The sequence below is a fragment of the Thermobia domestica genome, chromosome 10 (genome assembly GCF_964235325.1).
Source record: "Thermobia domestica chromosome 10, izTheDome1.hap1.1, whole genome shotgun sequence".
Classification (NCBI taxonomy): domain Eukaryota; kingdom Metazoa; phylum Arthropoda; class Insecta; order Zygentoma; family Lepismatidae; genus Thermobia; species Thermobia domestica.
Window position 1 is genome coordinate 35,106,552 of NC_137463.1, and position 16,267 is coordinate 35,122,818.

The 16,267-nt window shown below is 35.4% G+C and overlaps 1 protein-coding gene across 3 annotated transcripts in view; it reads right to left on the reverse strand.

The window, feature by feature from the left end:
• LOC145662439 (proton-coupled amino acid transporter-like protein pathetic) overlaps positions 1-16,267 on the reverse strand; it is a 409,124-nt gene that overhangs the window by 34,803 nt on the left and 358,054 nt on the right. For all 3 annotated transcript variants that reach the window (XM_081728010.1, XM_081728009.1, XM_081728011.1), the window contains exon 2: positions 6,108-6,187. In XM_081728010.1, the coding sequence (XP_081584136.1) occupies positions 6,108-6,187 (80 nt within the window). The remainder of the gene's footprint in view (positions 1-6,107; positions 6,188-16,267) is intronic.

Genomic DNA, 16,267 nt, shown 5'->3' on the forward strand with positions numbered 1-16,267 from the left:
TTAACTGAATGTTGATGAAATCATTTAGTTAAAGGAAAACAATCTCTTACAGTATATCTATACATAGTAATATTAACGTTGACATTAAAACTCTACTGTCATAAAAATTGGTATCCTAGCTAACTAATCTGTTTATATCATTTGAACTGCCATAACACTGAAATGCTTTTTCTTCTTGTAAATTTAAATGATATTTCGTTCATTACATGTTACATTTTCAAATGTGTTAAGCAGTAGAACATAAATGGGAGATAGGAAGCCTCAAGTCTATATCTGTGACTGGTTTTTCAAGGCAATGCTTCTTCTCCGGGAAAAATAATCTATTTACAATTTCACTAAGAGACTTTTTTTCTCCTAGCTCACAATTCTCTGCATCGTTCGTAAACTCACCCCACAGGCTACTGAGATTCTATCACAAAATTCATAATCTCTTTCGTAATCTTTCACGTACCTTTAAAACGAAGGAATACAAAACCTTCCCTATTTTCCTTCAGAGTGGTAATCATGGGAGTGGTAAGGGAATGGTAACTAATTAATCTATTTTCCGACTTCAAAACAAAAAAGGTGGATAATTTTTTCATATTAAAAAAAAATATATTTGGTCTAGGAATTAATTCGTGCGGTTGGTACGCACACATTGAAGCTGTAGTACAAACACAAAATACATAAATACCTTAAGACAAATATTGTCCATCGCTAGCCACCACTTTCGCCCATCTGTCAGGCAATGTACGGATTCCGTGGCGAAAGAAGTCCTCATCCTTGGAAGCGATCCAGTCAGAGACCCATGTTTCGATATCTTCTGAAGAAGTAAACCGCTGTCCAATTAAATCGTTGTTCATGCAATCGAACAAGTAGTAGTCCAAAGGAGCAACGTCTGGTGAATACGGCGGGTGGGGTAAAACTTCCCATCCGACATTTTCTAAATAGGTTTTGACCGGTTTTGCGATATGTGGGCGAGCGTTATCATGTTGAACAATAAGTTTATCATGTCTGTTCTCCCATTATGGTCGTGTTCTGGCCAGAGCTTGCTTCAAACGCATTAATTGTCGTCGATAACGTTCTCCATTCATAGTTTCACCCGGTTGCAGCAGCTCATAGTACACCACACCTTTCATATCCCACCATATGCACAGCATAACCTTTGCACAGTGAATATCTCGTTTTGGTTGTGATGGACCTGGTTCACCTGGTTTCACCCAGGCCTTTTTTCGTTTAGGGTTCTCGTAATGGATCCACTTCTCATCACCCGTTATAATTCGATGCAGAAACCCCTTTCTGCTCTGTCGTTGAAGCAGCAATTCGCAAATGGTTTTTCGTCTTTCAACGTCTCTGTCTTTCAATTCATGTGGAACCCAATGTGACATCTTTTGAATCATTCCCATGGCTTTCAAGCGTTTGGAGACTGTTGTTTGATCAACGCCTAATGCTGCTTCAAGTTGTTCCTGCGTTTGACACGAATCCTGCTCGAGCAATGCTGTCAATTCTTCGTCTTGAAATTTTTTTGGCTGTCCAGCTCGCTCTTGGTCTGCCAAGCCGAAATCACCACTTCAAAACCGTGCAAACCACTTCTGACACGTTCGCTCAGCTAGAGCATGGTCACCATACACTTCCACCAAAATACGATGACTTTCAGTCGCACTTTTCTGCATGTTAAAGTAATGCAGCAGGACACCCCGCAAAAACACTTTATCAGGCACAAATTGCGCCATGTTCACTTAACTACAAACTGGTGTTGTTGACGCTTTAATCCACTGCCCTATACTACGAACGATACGCGATGACAGGGGTTTGCAACACATGTGTGGATACACGGAACTGTGGGACGCTCCGTTCGTTGCGCCATCTCTTGTCCACCCGCACGAATTAATTCCTAGACCAAATATATGATGCGGACACCGATACAAGTTATAAAATACAGCTGTCTGTACAAAATACGAACATCTGGCAACACTATTAATGCTACCTCTATCAAGAGACTGACTTCTTGACAGTGAATCCAAAGTTCTCACGTGGGGAAAACATTAGTTATGGCGTGGAAAACATATCTCCATGTGATAAGCCACAATTACTGGCCATCTTATCTTTCTTTTTTGTGACAGCCTAGATTCGTCAGATAAATAAGTTTAGAAGAATCTGTTTGAATATTCAGACAATATCTACTATTATTGAAAGACTATTAAGAGTATTTATTTGCGACTATTTATCTTCATTTAACTTCGTATAAAATGTCAACTAAGCATATGTAGCGTTAAAAGCGAAAATTAGTTTTGTCGTGACTTAAAAAGAAGCTGAAAGTGAAATTTTCTAATTTATTTTCCTTGAGTATATTCTATATATATATATATATATATTCATACTCATATTGAATATTTAAATAATTGATAAACCTAAGGAAAGAATAAATTGGATGTTCTCTCATCTCAAGTATTATACGATTGAAGTGCAATAATTTGCATTATAGAAACATTTATAAATGTTATTATTTCAAGAATTACTACAGTGTGTTGTTTATTCAATATCAGAGTGTTTAAGAACAAACTAAATTTGAAATAAAGTATTATTATCTACAATTATATAAGTTAGTGTTCTACAAATTAATAGGTAATACAATGATAATTTAATTCTAGATAATAGAATATTGAATTCTACAAAACAAAAGTTGTGTAATATCATAAAAAAAAAAAAGCTAATAATACCTCAGAAAAGAATACAAGGTGTATCAAAAAAGCACTTTACAACTTTGTAAACTCATATTGATTTATTCATTTATCTTACAGACATGGTTTTGGTGTCATTTTATAGCAAAATAAATCAAGTTTTGACTCACGTAGTACACTAGTTCAGAAATAAGCCACCGCAAGCGCTAGCGGCAGTTGAAGCAAAGATGGCTGCCATTACTGGTCCCGAGCGTGCTAGCTGTGTATTTTGGTTTGAAAAACACAAGTCTCTGAAACTGTGCACTGTAATTTTCGCACAAAGTATGGTAAAGATCCTCTAAGTAAGCCTACTATGATATTTATGAGTGGCATAAGTGCTTTATTGAAACTGGATGTTTGGTAAGACACAACAAATCTTCGGGTCGTCCCTGTATGTATGAAGACTTGTAGAGCAAGTGAGACTTCAGAAGAGATGTGTGTTGCATCGCCAATAGAAAGCATATTGAACCTCTTTAGGTGTAAGGTTAACAACTTCATGTATTTGTTAACAAAATGACACCAAAATCATGTCTCTAAGCTAAATAAATAATTCAGTATGAGTTTTCAAAGTTGTAAAGACCTGTTTGATATACCCTGTATATGTTGTACTTTTGATTAAGAAAATTCCAGAAAACTCCATAAATTATTATTTCTACATTTTTTAATAGTGTAACTCTATATCTATATGTGGTTTGAATATGAAGTGAAAAAAGTAAAAGTAAATAAGTGAAATCTTATTATCTAGGCATATATAGTAGTTGGAATAAAGGTTTCCCAGTGGATATGAAAAATAAACTTACCATAAATTGGTTAAGACACTATCTCAAGAAAGAAAGAAAAAAAGTCTGTCTAAACTCTTTTCGGTAATATACCGTACACAGTACTTATTTTTGTGTGTTCTTGTAAATGATAATTCACATTCACATTCACATTCATAATTCACATGTAATGTTTGTTATTCACATTCTAGGGTCTAGCACTTCAATAGCAATAACCAATTTATAGGTCAGTGAATTGCAGTACTGGTGAATGGTTATTCCCCATTACTTTCACAATTTAATAGAACACATAAAAGTGACTACTATGTTTACTTTGAAATGTGTTCTATATGTTCTAAGAGCTCTTTCGTCAATATTTCATCACGTAAAAAAGGTGATGAAGTAGGAAGACTTTCGCCAATACTTCATCACGCAAAGAGGGGAAGAAGCAGAAAGAAAAGAGTATTGACTTAAACACGTCAAGAATTAGATTACATTAATTTCTTGAGCCAGATTTAAAGTGGAGAGAGTTTAGTGAGAAGTATAAATATTTCAGGGATGGGATGGCCATTGAAAGTATAAGGAGATAAGAATAATTAATTCCCGTATAAGGCGTACTTCATTCTCTGTATTCAACTTTGAGGTAAAAATGTTTTCACTCATTTTTGCTACATGATGAAGTATTTAACGAAAGTTCTCGAAATTTATTCTTTATTATTTGTGCTGTATGTGATAGTGCGTTTGCCCTTTGGTGGTAAATAGTTTGTCATATCTTTAGGCTCAGTAATAAGTTTAAAATTATACATCAAAAACTAAAAAAAAAAGTTATAATTAGTAATAGTTAAGAAATTTTACTAAATTTGTGTGATTCCTATATTATATAGAGAACTTACCAATGCGGAGAGAGATTTCCCAAACAAATTAATGATAGCAATAACAAAATAAAATATTAAGCATTTGTATATACATAAAAATAATCACATGAATTAATTAATAACACAACCACATTCAAAAAATAAAATTTCTGAGCACCGGACCCCCCGGGTATGGAGTCGATGTATTTTGTTACACAGAATCCAAATTTCGAAACCCCAGGATGATTGACCATATCAATTTTGTTTTATGGAGGGGAAAACGTGTGGCCTTCCTTATCCAAAATCGCTCAAGGTTTTCGCTCATACAAGAAACTGATTCGGTCAATCGTCCTGGAGTCTCGAAATTTAGATTAGGCGTAACAAAATACATCGACTCCATACCCGGGGGGTCCGGTGCTCAGAAATTTTATTTGTGTGTGTATGTGTGTGTGTGTGTGTGTGTGTGTGTGTGTGTGTATGTATGTATGTATGTATGTGTGGTTGTGCTAATATTGATTTATACCAGTGTTAACAGTAATACGGTAAATACCATACGTTAATACATAAACTATAGCAAGTAAAAAGATAACGCTTCATACTCACCGCTAAAAATCACAAAATAATAGCACTTTCGAGATATACGCTCTCATTACTAGCTGACTTGAGTTTAAAAAAGGTTTTTTTTTTTTTTTTTTTAAAGTAAAAACACGTAGGAATGTGAAAGCATAAAAATGGTTATTCGAAATAAACAAAACTATTTCACGTCCATGAACACTATGCCGAACACATGTCTTTACCTTTTTAATTTTTTCTTTTTAAACTCAAGTCAGCTGAAAATGAGGGTATGTTCCCCAAAAGTGCTATTGTTTTGTGATTTATAGCGGTGAGTATAAAGCAACTATGTTTTACTTGCTATTGTATTGTCATTACTCGCAACCTACAAACTAGTAATACATAAACTATTTATAATTTTCTATGAAATCAAGTATTTACATTCTAAACAAAAATATGATTATTGAGAGGTAAATTTATGTTAACTGTGATGTATTTACTGCAGTCGAATTCTGTCACCACTTTGATTCTTTTACTATATTTTTTCTTTGTTTCATAGATTCTTTGTTTCCTATTTCTCTTTTGTTGTCACTTGCATTGTTTGTATTTACAACTTCTGTCCTTTTACATTCCAGACTTTCGTTGCCTCTCCCCACAAAACTATACTTTATTTAACTTAATTCTCACATTCGTCTGTGTAGGAATTGCAGACTCACAAAGAGGTATATATATTTAATTGTTTGACAAACAGTACATCACAAATTTTGATTTCGTTGCCAAATTATTTCTAAGTTGTTTTTTTTCTGTTTTTCTCAAGTTCGTTCCACTCTTATCATTATGATCATAAACTATGTAATTAAATGATCCAGTTATGAGGATACTGGCAAGACCTGCGTCATAAAAATGCAGTCGAATCTCAGCCGATGGAACACATCCTGGTCACGTGTTCCTCGAACCTAATATAATACTGGTAAAAAGATGTGTTTTTTTTGTCATAAACTGTACAGAAGTAAGTAATTCAAATCATGAAAGGAGAAAAACATATATAAAAATAATGAAAAAGAAAGGAATATTTCACATTAACCTTATACGACTCTCTTTTGATTCGGTAAATGAGTATGTCTAATTATGTAATTGTCGAAAAATGTAGAATTCTTACGTAATCCCAACATAATATAACATAAGGATAAATGATGTTATAAACTACAGATATACGTAAATTTAAATAGAAGACCATAACTTACTTCTCCAATACAACTGCTGTTGTTCCCGTGTCATTGTCATATTTTACATTTAACTGTGCTAGTTCTGGAGAGTTTTTTGCCTATGAAAAGAAAAACAAAAACAAATTTTTAGTTCTGCACTGACAACACTGTAGAATGTAACACAGATAAGAAAAAAAAGAAAAAATGCTCATATGGGTATGCACAAAGGTAATTAAAGCATAACTTTCTATATGGAAGCAGACAGAAAGTTTCTAAAGTACATTTACGTTACCACCACAACATTCTCATGTGCTCATTTTAGAGGACTTCAATTGGATTAAAAACAAGATTAAAAAAAGTATTTTAGTGAATTAACAAAATTTCAGAATGTATGAGAATTGAAGAAAAGAATCAAACAATTTTTTTAAGGGTACACACAGGCACACCCGGCATACCCCATAGCTACATCTATGCATTTAACTATAGTAACGTAATGAGCATTTTTGTTTTCTCAATTCGGAACAAAAGGTCAAAAGAAAACTACAGAATGTTGGTTGTGCTTTATTTAGACTTTAGGGAACAGTGTTTGCAAAAATATTACTGATGCGGAATTAATTTTGCGGAATTCACTATTGGCATTAATTTTTGGATTTTTTTTTTTTTTTTAAATAATGACTGTACACAGATTTTTAGATTACAAACCAAAACCACTAGAATTACGAAGGGCTACTGATAAATTCGCAACTCAAGGCATTAAATAAAAGAAAAGTTGCAATTTAAAAAATATTTCTCAATATAATATCCCTCGAGTGAAATGCATTTCTCACATCGGACAATGATTTAATACCGCCGAAAAACATGTTTTTCGTTTGCTTTCAAAATGGTTTATATAACGGCTGCTTTGATTTCGTTCTCATCTTCAAATCTTTGACTTCGTTACTCCTTATTCAGACTGAAAAAAAAAGAAAGAAGAAAAGAAAAAGAAGATAGACGCAAGGAGCCAGGCCTGGATTATAGGATGGATGGTCTATCTTTGTAAAACAACTAGCGCGTGGTCCTCCATAAACAGTACTCAGAGGTTGTTTCCCACGTCGCTTCTGTAAGACTGTCTCACGAACCTGAGCCAATAAATTTGCATAATATTAATCATTCACCGTGGTCTGCTTTGGCAGATAATCGATCAGTAAAACACCGTCGCTGTCCCAAAAATGACAGTGGAGCTCCGAATCCAACTTTTTCATCTTGAATTTCTTTGGCAGCCTTTCTTCTTTTTCAATCCATTGCATAGACTTCTATTTCGACTCCGGATCATATTAGCGAATCCAACTTTCATCTACGGTTTCGGAATTCGGGTGCAATTTTCGTCGAGATTGTCACCAGATAATTCCAAAAAAATCTTTAGAACTCTCCAGTCATTGTTGCTTGTGAGCGCAACTCTTTTTTTTTTTTTTTTTTTTTTTTTTTTTCAAGTTTAAATGTTCGTGCAAAATTTCTCCGCTATCTATCTCAATTTTACTCTTCGGTCGGCCAGAATTAATTTTTCGACTTTTGCGATGTTTTCTTCAGTGATCATCACCACAGGATGCCTTGAGCGAGGCTTATCTTTACAGTTCTTTCACCCTTGTTAAAATAGGGCCGTCCATTTTTTACCATGGTATATGAAGGCACAGAATCCTTTAGGATCGACGACATGTCTTAAAAAAATTATTTAGAAGATTTTCTTTCGTACTCTAGGTAATTATTTTATCACAGTGCGGTGCTCAAATCTGAATTCGGGCGACATGGCGATGTTTGTCCTTTCACAGAGAATAGCGTAATGAAATTATTATTGAAATGATGTTATATTTATACTACGAAAGAGTGCCGAAATTAGTGCTATCATTAATGAGTACAAGAAGTATTGCTAATTACCTCAGGGCACGAATTTATCGGCTGCTACTCGTACTTTTGACCCTACTGCTAAGCAGCATGTAAACATATTTTATAAACCATGAGCAACGCTCACTTGCTGCCTTTTAATGTACGATTGTTCAAGAGAATCGCTTATTTCCCCACAATAAACTGTTGGAGTTTTGCGTTCCTTTTCAGCAGCGAGGCTATATGAGACGTGGGCCTACAGTTTAAAGTGGAATTCGAAATACCGTAATGCGTTCAAATTTTAAGGCTCTTTCACCAGAAACGGGACCCGGGACTTCATGCACCATAGGTACGTACACTACCCACTAGACCAACAACGAAGGCTCAGAATAAAAGATGCATCACTGCAAGACAGAATGGAGATTTATTTTATTATACGCCAGAATTACTCCAATATACTCGGATCCCCCTCGAAAAATTCTCAGACCTCTGACCTATAAAGAATTATTATTGCATTTTATTAAATATACATTTTTTTTTTTCTATTTAGTGTTGACAGGAGAAGATTTTTGAAAACAGAGGTACGTTTAATATATTATCTCCTGTGGAATATTGAAAGAAAGGGCTAGAAATTATATCCAGTATATGCTGTACTACTTCAGGAAGCCAGAAATCCAATGTACGTATTTATACTCGTATGTATTCAATACGTAGCGCTTTGAAGAGATTCATCCGGTACCGTAAGACGGGGTTACTTTGCACCAGATTAAAGGAATTTTAAAGAAAATCTCATGTAATTTGCAAACGTAATGATTTAGAACACAGTATTTTAAACATATAATAGCTAAGGAAAACATTAGTGCAAGTTCATTAGTAAACATTCAATATGACCATAGTTATAAAGATATAAACTTTGGTACAAAGTAACTACACAGGTGGGGTTACTTTGCACAGCATATAAAACAGTATGTTCAACACGCCAACATGATGTTTCTGCGCAATGTTTTTCCTTCAGTATTTATACATTTCACTTCATACACAAAACTGCATGCAGTCTACAAATATTGATATTACAATGATGGTACCAGTATCGATACTTAGTATGAATTACCAAAATTTGTAAAGAAAATTATGTATTTTCTGGTACCGGCACAGGAATTACATTCTGATAGTTTAGCATATGTCCCGCAAAAATGCCAACTCAGGAACAGAAAAAAAAATCCCCGTGAACTGATTTGCCTTTGTTATTCCTTATGTCCAAGAATATCATCTCAACCGTAAATCACTGGAAGATTTACGGGGTTTGGGACTTTCAGACATGATTGTATGATTTCTTTCTTTCTTTTTTTTTAATCTAATGTTAGTCATTCCTATGCATATAAGCCTCAAGCCCCCCCAAAAGTCTAGTGATTTCTAAAAGAACGAAGCCTTTGTGAATGAAGCACCTCTCAAACTATTTTTCTGGATCCTAAATTTAGAATGCAGGAGGTTTCAGTAGTAATAATTTCTTATCTAAACGGTATTTGGACCGGTGGAAAGTAACCTCGATTAGAAGCTAAAACCGCCTTCTCCCAGTTTTACTTTGACTTTAAAACGTTTAGCATTTCAATTTCAACTATTGCATCAAAGTCCCATTATGCACAGTAGTATTCTACGAAACTGACTTAACTTTGACAAAAATTTTTGTACGTAATATCTTTCAAATTTTGTCGGCCTTTACAGTGACTGCTTTCCATACCTCTACAACAACAAACCCATATAATTAGAACTGATGTTAACCGTCAACATTATAACCACAATACAATTAGATGTTCTATCTTACGGTGGTAGTTGAAACTTCCTCTTTACATTTCATGGTTTTACAGAGAGAGGACTGTGAAACTCTTTTCATATTTTGTGCAAAGTAACCCCTGATGTGCAAAGTGTTACGGTATGGTAAGAAATCCAAATGAAACACGGCATATTTCAAATCAGTTAAGCAAATTGTGTCAATTTTATGAATGGAAATATACAATACGACAGGTATATACTGTATTTCTAGATAGAAGTTCTATGAATTCTGCATACTACCTTCAAATGGGATAAAATAGAATAAAATGCATTATATTGTTCAACAACCTTCTGCCATTTTCCCCGTAACACCATAATCTTTTTGCTAATACAACTTCTGTTGGGTTACTGTTTTTTTTTTTAAAAAAATCGTAGTTTTTTTTTTTTAAATAACAAAACTATTTAGAGGATTGTGCAAAGACCGAAACAAATGACAGTCTGGCAGTGCCAGACCTGGGCTATACGATGGAAGCATTAAAACTTCACAGTCAAGTTATCTCAATTTTTGACTGGTCGTTAAAATGTATGTGGTCTGGCATTGTCAGCGTGGTATATGATATCCTTTCTTTTGATCAGTACTGGCCGTTATTTCTGAATAATTAGATGCACTTGCGCTAATTCTCTAATGTACAGGTCAGAGTCTATTATTCTGACCGGTGGTAGCAGCTCGGTATGAATGATACTCTTCCAATCCCACCAAATGCACACCATAACCTTCCTGGGCGTCAGTGTATGCTCTACAACAGAGTGTGTGCGGAGCTTCTTCTCGTTTCGATCACGATCTTTATCGCATACTGTTACCGTAGGTTATTCACTTCTTATCACTCGTGATCAGCCACTTCAGAAATGGCTCGAGTTAGTTACGTTTTACTAGAGATTACCAGATAGAAATTCCATCGAGTAAATGTTTTAAAGTAGATCATGTGGAAACCAAACGACGGGCTTTTTTTTTGTCAATTTTCTTCAAATGGTTTAACACTGGTGATGGATGTTTGGCGCTGTTATGACTGCTCACAGCCGGTCTTGCTCGAATTTTTGTCAGAATATTATCCAATTTTGCTATTGTGGGAAGCATCTTGGATATTGAACTTGAACGGATATTAAACGAAAACTGAACATTTTTATAGATGCTGCTTTTGATAACTTACTTTGCCCGTAAACAGCACAAATTTCTTCATGAGTTTGCGCAGCACTTGCACATTTATCGAAATAAAATTATAAAATGTAGCGCAGTTTTGTGGCAAGTTCAGTCATCTTCTCGGAATAATGACTTCCGTTTGATTCTAAGAATTTCAACATGTTTTGCATATCTATGAGATGTACAGTACCTGTCAAATAACGTTAGGCTCGACTCACTGCGACTCACATACCCCGAGATTTAACAATGCTGGGCGCTTCTGCTAATTTGTACATTAATAATCGAAAAATCTATAAGCAAATTATTATACTTATAAATTAAAAGTTTGATATGCCTCATGAAGCCTCCATCGGTATTTCTGTATTAATTTACTCTGGCTTTTACATTGAACTATTGTGACATCTTTTTTTTTTTTAAGTCATAGTCCGTAGAAATAAAGGGTGACCCACACAAAAGAAGCTCAGCCGGATAGTACTGCAGATAATTCTAGGCTGCTTTTCTGGGGATCACCCTGTATAACGAAAATTATTTATCGCCTACGTTAAATCGAAGCTGCTAATATGGAGTAAGTTCCTCCTCCCTCTTAAAGACCAAATAACATATTTAGAGAAGTAATTTTAAAAGTAGCAACCCTGTGTAATCTGGCTCACATGATCTTAAGTTCAAAGTCAGACAGTAAGAGTTATGTAATAAACAAAAAATGTCTTTCTTGATACTCTTCGTCTTTGACACAGGACACCCAGTTTCGATTCCTCGCGGGAACACATATATTTACATATCACGTTAAGCTGTCGGTTCATGTTTCAAATAGCTTGGGTTCTGAAAGGGACGCCAAATTCCAGTCCAACCAAACCAAATGATGATACTTTTACTTCATTAGAAAATCATCATTCCGCTATTTACTTACATTTATCTCAGTTGCTTTTAGTTTGTAAAGCTTAGTCATGAGAATTTTGGTGTTGATCCAGACTCGTGACTGACTTGGGGTGTTTCTTGTATTACGAGGAAACGAATCCTGACCTATTCTCTTTCCAGCCTAAGAAAAAAGTAGATGTAAACAAACCCACCTGACCACCAGTTTGTCGATGACCAGTGATTGGTTGTTGGTCTCAGTACACTAGTATCCTACCGCAATATAATCCCTACTAAAATAATTTCAAATAAAAATATCTGAATTTATCCTACATTTTGTAATAACAAGCGCAATATATATAATATTTAACAACAGATGTAGCTTTATTTCAACCTGACTCGTATCTGAACATATAGTATTTACTGCGCATGCGTATGCGTTCACGCGCCTTCCCCACTCATTTAAAATTATTGTAGAATGCAGAGTTTCATGGCAACGATGTGTGACAATAATCCATTTTCCTCTCGTGTTATAAAACACAAAAGAAAACAACAGGAAAAGAGACAATATCGTTTGTATAAGGATTTAAGAAAATATATATCTCCAACATAGCAGTTGTCAGTGTCAGTCCCTTAATTATTTACCAACACTTTGGAAAATATGCGACGACTGTAAGCTAGCAGAAAGATCTTGGTGTTCACGTCTCTCGCTGCCGAAGCACGTGTGAGCCGCGGAGTAATTCAGTTTGCTTTGTTTACGCCTACTTTGTTTTAAGGTTGGAAAGACTTTAGAAACCTGAAATAACGGCAACGGGTTCACCACACATTCACACAATTTAAAATGATATGATTACCCATATAGTCCAGTAAAGATAGGATTGAGAAAGGAACAAATTAGTAACAAGCTGAAAATTGGTATGGAAGTAGGGTTATGTGTCAGGAATAACATACTAAAAGTCCCCTGAAATCCCACTGTAGCTTTTCCCGCAATTTTGAAAAATGTCCGCCATCTTTAGATGACGACAAGGAATTTATGGAAATCGTCACCCTTTACGTTTATTCTTCTAGCCACCGTTCTAATTATCACAAAGATATGAATCATATATGGTTGGAAAGCTTGAAAGCCAGAGAATCTAAGTAAATAACATATATATCCATCGTGCTAAATTTCTAGAAGAAGAGGAAGAAGAAAACAGCTTTTTTATTTAAAAAATATATTTTCAGAAATCATGAGAAGTTTGCAACACTGACAGTTACTGCACACCAACGAAACACCATCAACAGATACTCTTGATTTTTATCTCAATTATAGCCAACAATGACACAAATCGGTGCAATACAAGCCGAGAAAAAAATATAACTTATGTTACTTTCTGACCTCTTTGTACATAAGTGCATAAGGTGACATACACTTTCACGGTTCTAGTCACCTTCTTTTATCACATAGGACCAAGAGTTATATATCATTGGAAATATTAAGAAACGTAAATTCGAACGAGGTAACACTTATACTAATCAAACCCAATTTGTAGCAGAAGCGCAAAACCCAAAATTTCGGGACAAAACGTGATTTTCGCATAAATTCTTTAAAACTTGCAACACTGACAATTATCGTATGTTAACAAAACTCAGCCACCGTTTTCACTATCATCATTATTAATTTACTTTTAAAATGGCCAACGTTGTCCTCAATGGAGTAAGCTTTTATGATATATAGTTTTACATCACTTAAATATAGCACAAAAATAATTTATTGACAGCATTATAAAGTAACAGAAATTAGTAGTCTCCTATTCATAGGAAAATCGTAATTCACACACTGAAAATCACTCTCAACTACAATAGTCATTTGAATGTAATTTTTTAAAATGTCTTGTTCAAACTAGAATGCAATTTTCCTCCTAGTATTCTTCAAATCAACTTAGTATTTACATTAGACGTTAATATACACTTTAAGAACATTTTTGTAACTAGTCCATTCGGACCTATTTTATTAGAAATCAATGAGGTTATCATTGTCTCGTTCATCTCTATGGTTTTCAACATTTGATTTTGCATTCACACATCCAATTCCTCGAGAATGACATAAATTGGAGCACATAATTCCTGCTTTCCGACAACCGTACATACTTCACAGCCCGTTACAGGATACTACACGGAGCGGGTTCCTTGGTCATTCTCGCTGGTACGAGGATATCTCCTAATGTTGTCCATTCATATTTAGTCGCTCGCATATCATTGAGCAATACCTGGGTTCAGAAAACGTACACTGTCAAAGAATGGATGGAATATACCACTTTTAATGTACACACGCAAAGGTAACGGCCTTTCGGATTTAATCATTGAAGATATAAGATACCTTCGTGTTGTGAATATCCAAACTGAAATCCATCTTTTGTACGATGTAACATGGATGGTTGAAGACACTAACTTGCCCGAATTGGAATGGATTTATGCAGCTGGTGACAAGCAACAACCGTAAGTATCAAACATATTAAGTAGTAATTCAACCTCTCATCAATCTTCAACCAATAAGCATGGATGCTGTATACTCGGCGGTTATGTTTGCCAGCAAAGCATGTGCAGGAAATAAGCAAAAAAGCGTGCTTAGTCACGTTGGATCAATCTTTGTACTCTAAAGCATGTGACATTGTAGCAGCATGTAGAAATTCTGGTGAATTACCGTCAGTGGTTGTTAGACTTCGGGGTTATTCACTCTATAATGTCATTTATGGAAACAGTTACATATATAATGAAAAGTAGTGGCATTGAAGAACTTTGGTCTTGTGTGTATGTTAGTAACTCCAGGCCACAGATAAAGCCAGGCCATTCTTATTGCTCGTGCTTTGCGAGCTCATTTTTTTAAACACAACACGGCCCTTAGCAATTGCAATCTATACTGTTTAATTAATGAATCAGATGGCACTGAGGAGTTTGTGCGTCAATTGCGAGATGTTTGTATTCCTCTGATGACTGAAGAAGATATCGATACTGATGTAGTTGTTCAACATTCATAGTCAATCAAGATTGCAAATGACCTGAAGTTATTCATTGACGCTGCTGCAGAAACAAGCCGTATCTGCAGAAACAAGCAGAAGTTATTCGTTCTGTACTTTCAGCTTGTAGAAATTATGCGTCTTTTAATTTGAAAGAACTGGAGACTTGAATCTTCATCTTCACTGCATGTAAGAAATGTTACCATACTTCTATGCAGCTGAGCATATTTTGTATGCCAAATACGCACATCTGTACTTACAAGAAATGTTGCGGTTGGAGGATAAAATGGATCTTCATCAGTTCCAGCTATTTGCAGGAGACGGTTACTTCACTATTCGTAGAAAAGATATATTTTGTAGTGGTACATGGTCTGATATGACGATTGAGCAGGTTTTAGTGAGAGCAATGAAGAGCAGCGGTGGACTGACCCATGGGAGAGGCATGACTGAAAAGGTAATATCTAGGTGTGTGTCAAGTGTGCCAGCAGCGTGCCACTTACGAGAATGTCTTGAAAAAATTATTAAACAAAGATAGGCATGAACTTCACACTAGTCGTCATGTGGACCTGTACCAAAGCAGTCAATCGCGTGATATATTACATCTAAAGAAGTTCTTGCGTTGGTTTTGCCAGCATTCTCCATTCCCTTCATATCCGGAGCTCGCGCCCCTAAGCACTGGCATGGTAGGTAATGAAATGGTCAATTGATAAATCTAAGGAAATCGGTTTGGCTGCTATGGAAGGAATGTTTGGACAGACTTTGGGAAATGTGAAACTTAAACAAAAAGATGAAGTCATCCCACTATCCGTAATGCACAATGTAGTGCGTATCCGTTATGAGCTACTGGCTGTAAACACCATACTTCAACTGAATCATGTGAGTAGAAGTCCGAAAAAGAACTCCAGCAGTGTTTTGCTTACGAGCTTGCACCCTATTCACTTTCTCCCTTCACAGAAATGTCTATGAGAAAAACGAAAAAGTCCGCTTTGTACGACATGTTTGAATATCGGACAAATTTTAAAACTCAAATTGAAAACACTGTGTACGTTATAGATGGAGGCTTGCTTCTACATCATGTTGTTTGGCCACAACATGGAACATACCTTGACGTGCACAACTCGTATGTGTCCTATGTACTCATAAACTCAGGAACGAAAGCAACAATTATTTTTTTATGGGTATTGCACTGAAAACTGTACAAAAGCCGCTGAGCGGGAGCAACGTGAGTCAAAGGTTCAATCAGCTTTGGTGTTATTCCAATGAAACCATGTTATTAACAAAAAAAGATAAATTCTTAGGTAATTTAAAAAATAAGGATTGTTTCGCCCGTGAGTTGATGGTTCATTTGACACAAGCTGGAATTCAAACCCAGCAAGCAAGGAGTGATGCTGACACACTTATAGCTAAAACTGCTGTAGCCAAGTCTTTTAAATCCTTGTAGGCACGTCGTAATGGCGAGGATGTTGACATTTTAATAATTTTGCTTGAACAAGGTAATAATCAGTACGACATCACATTTCGAAATA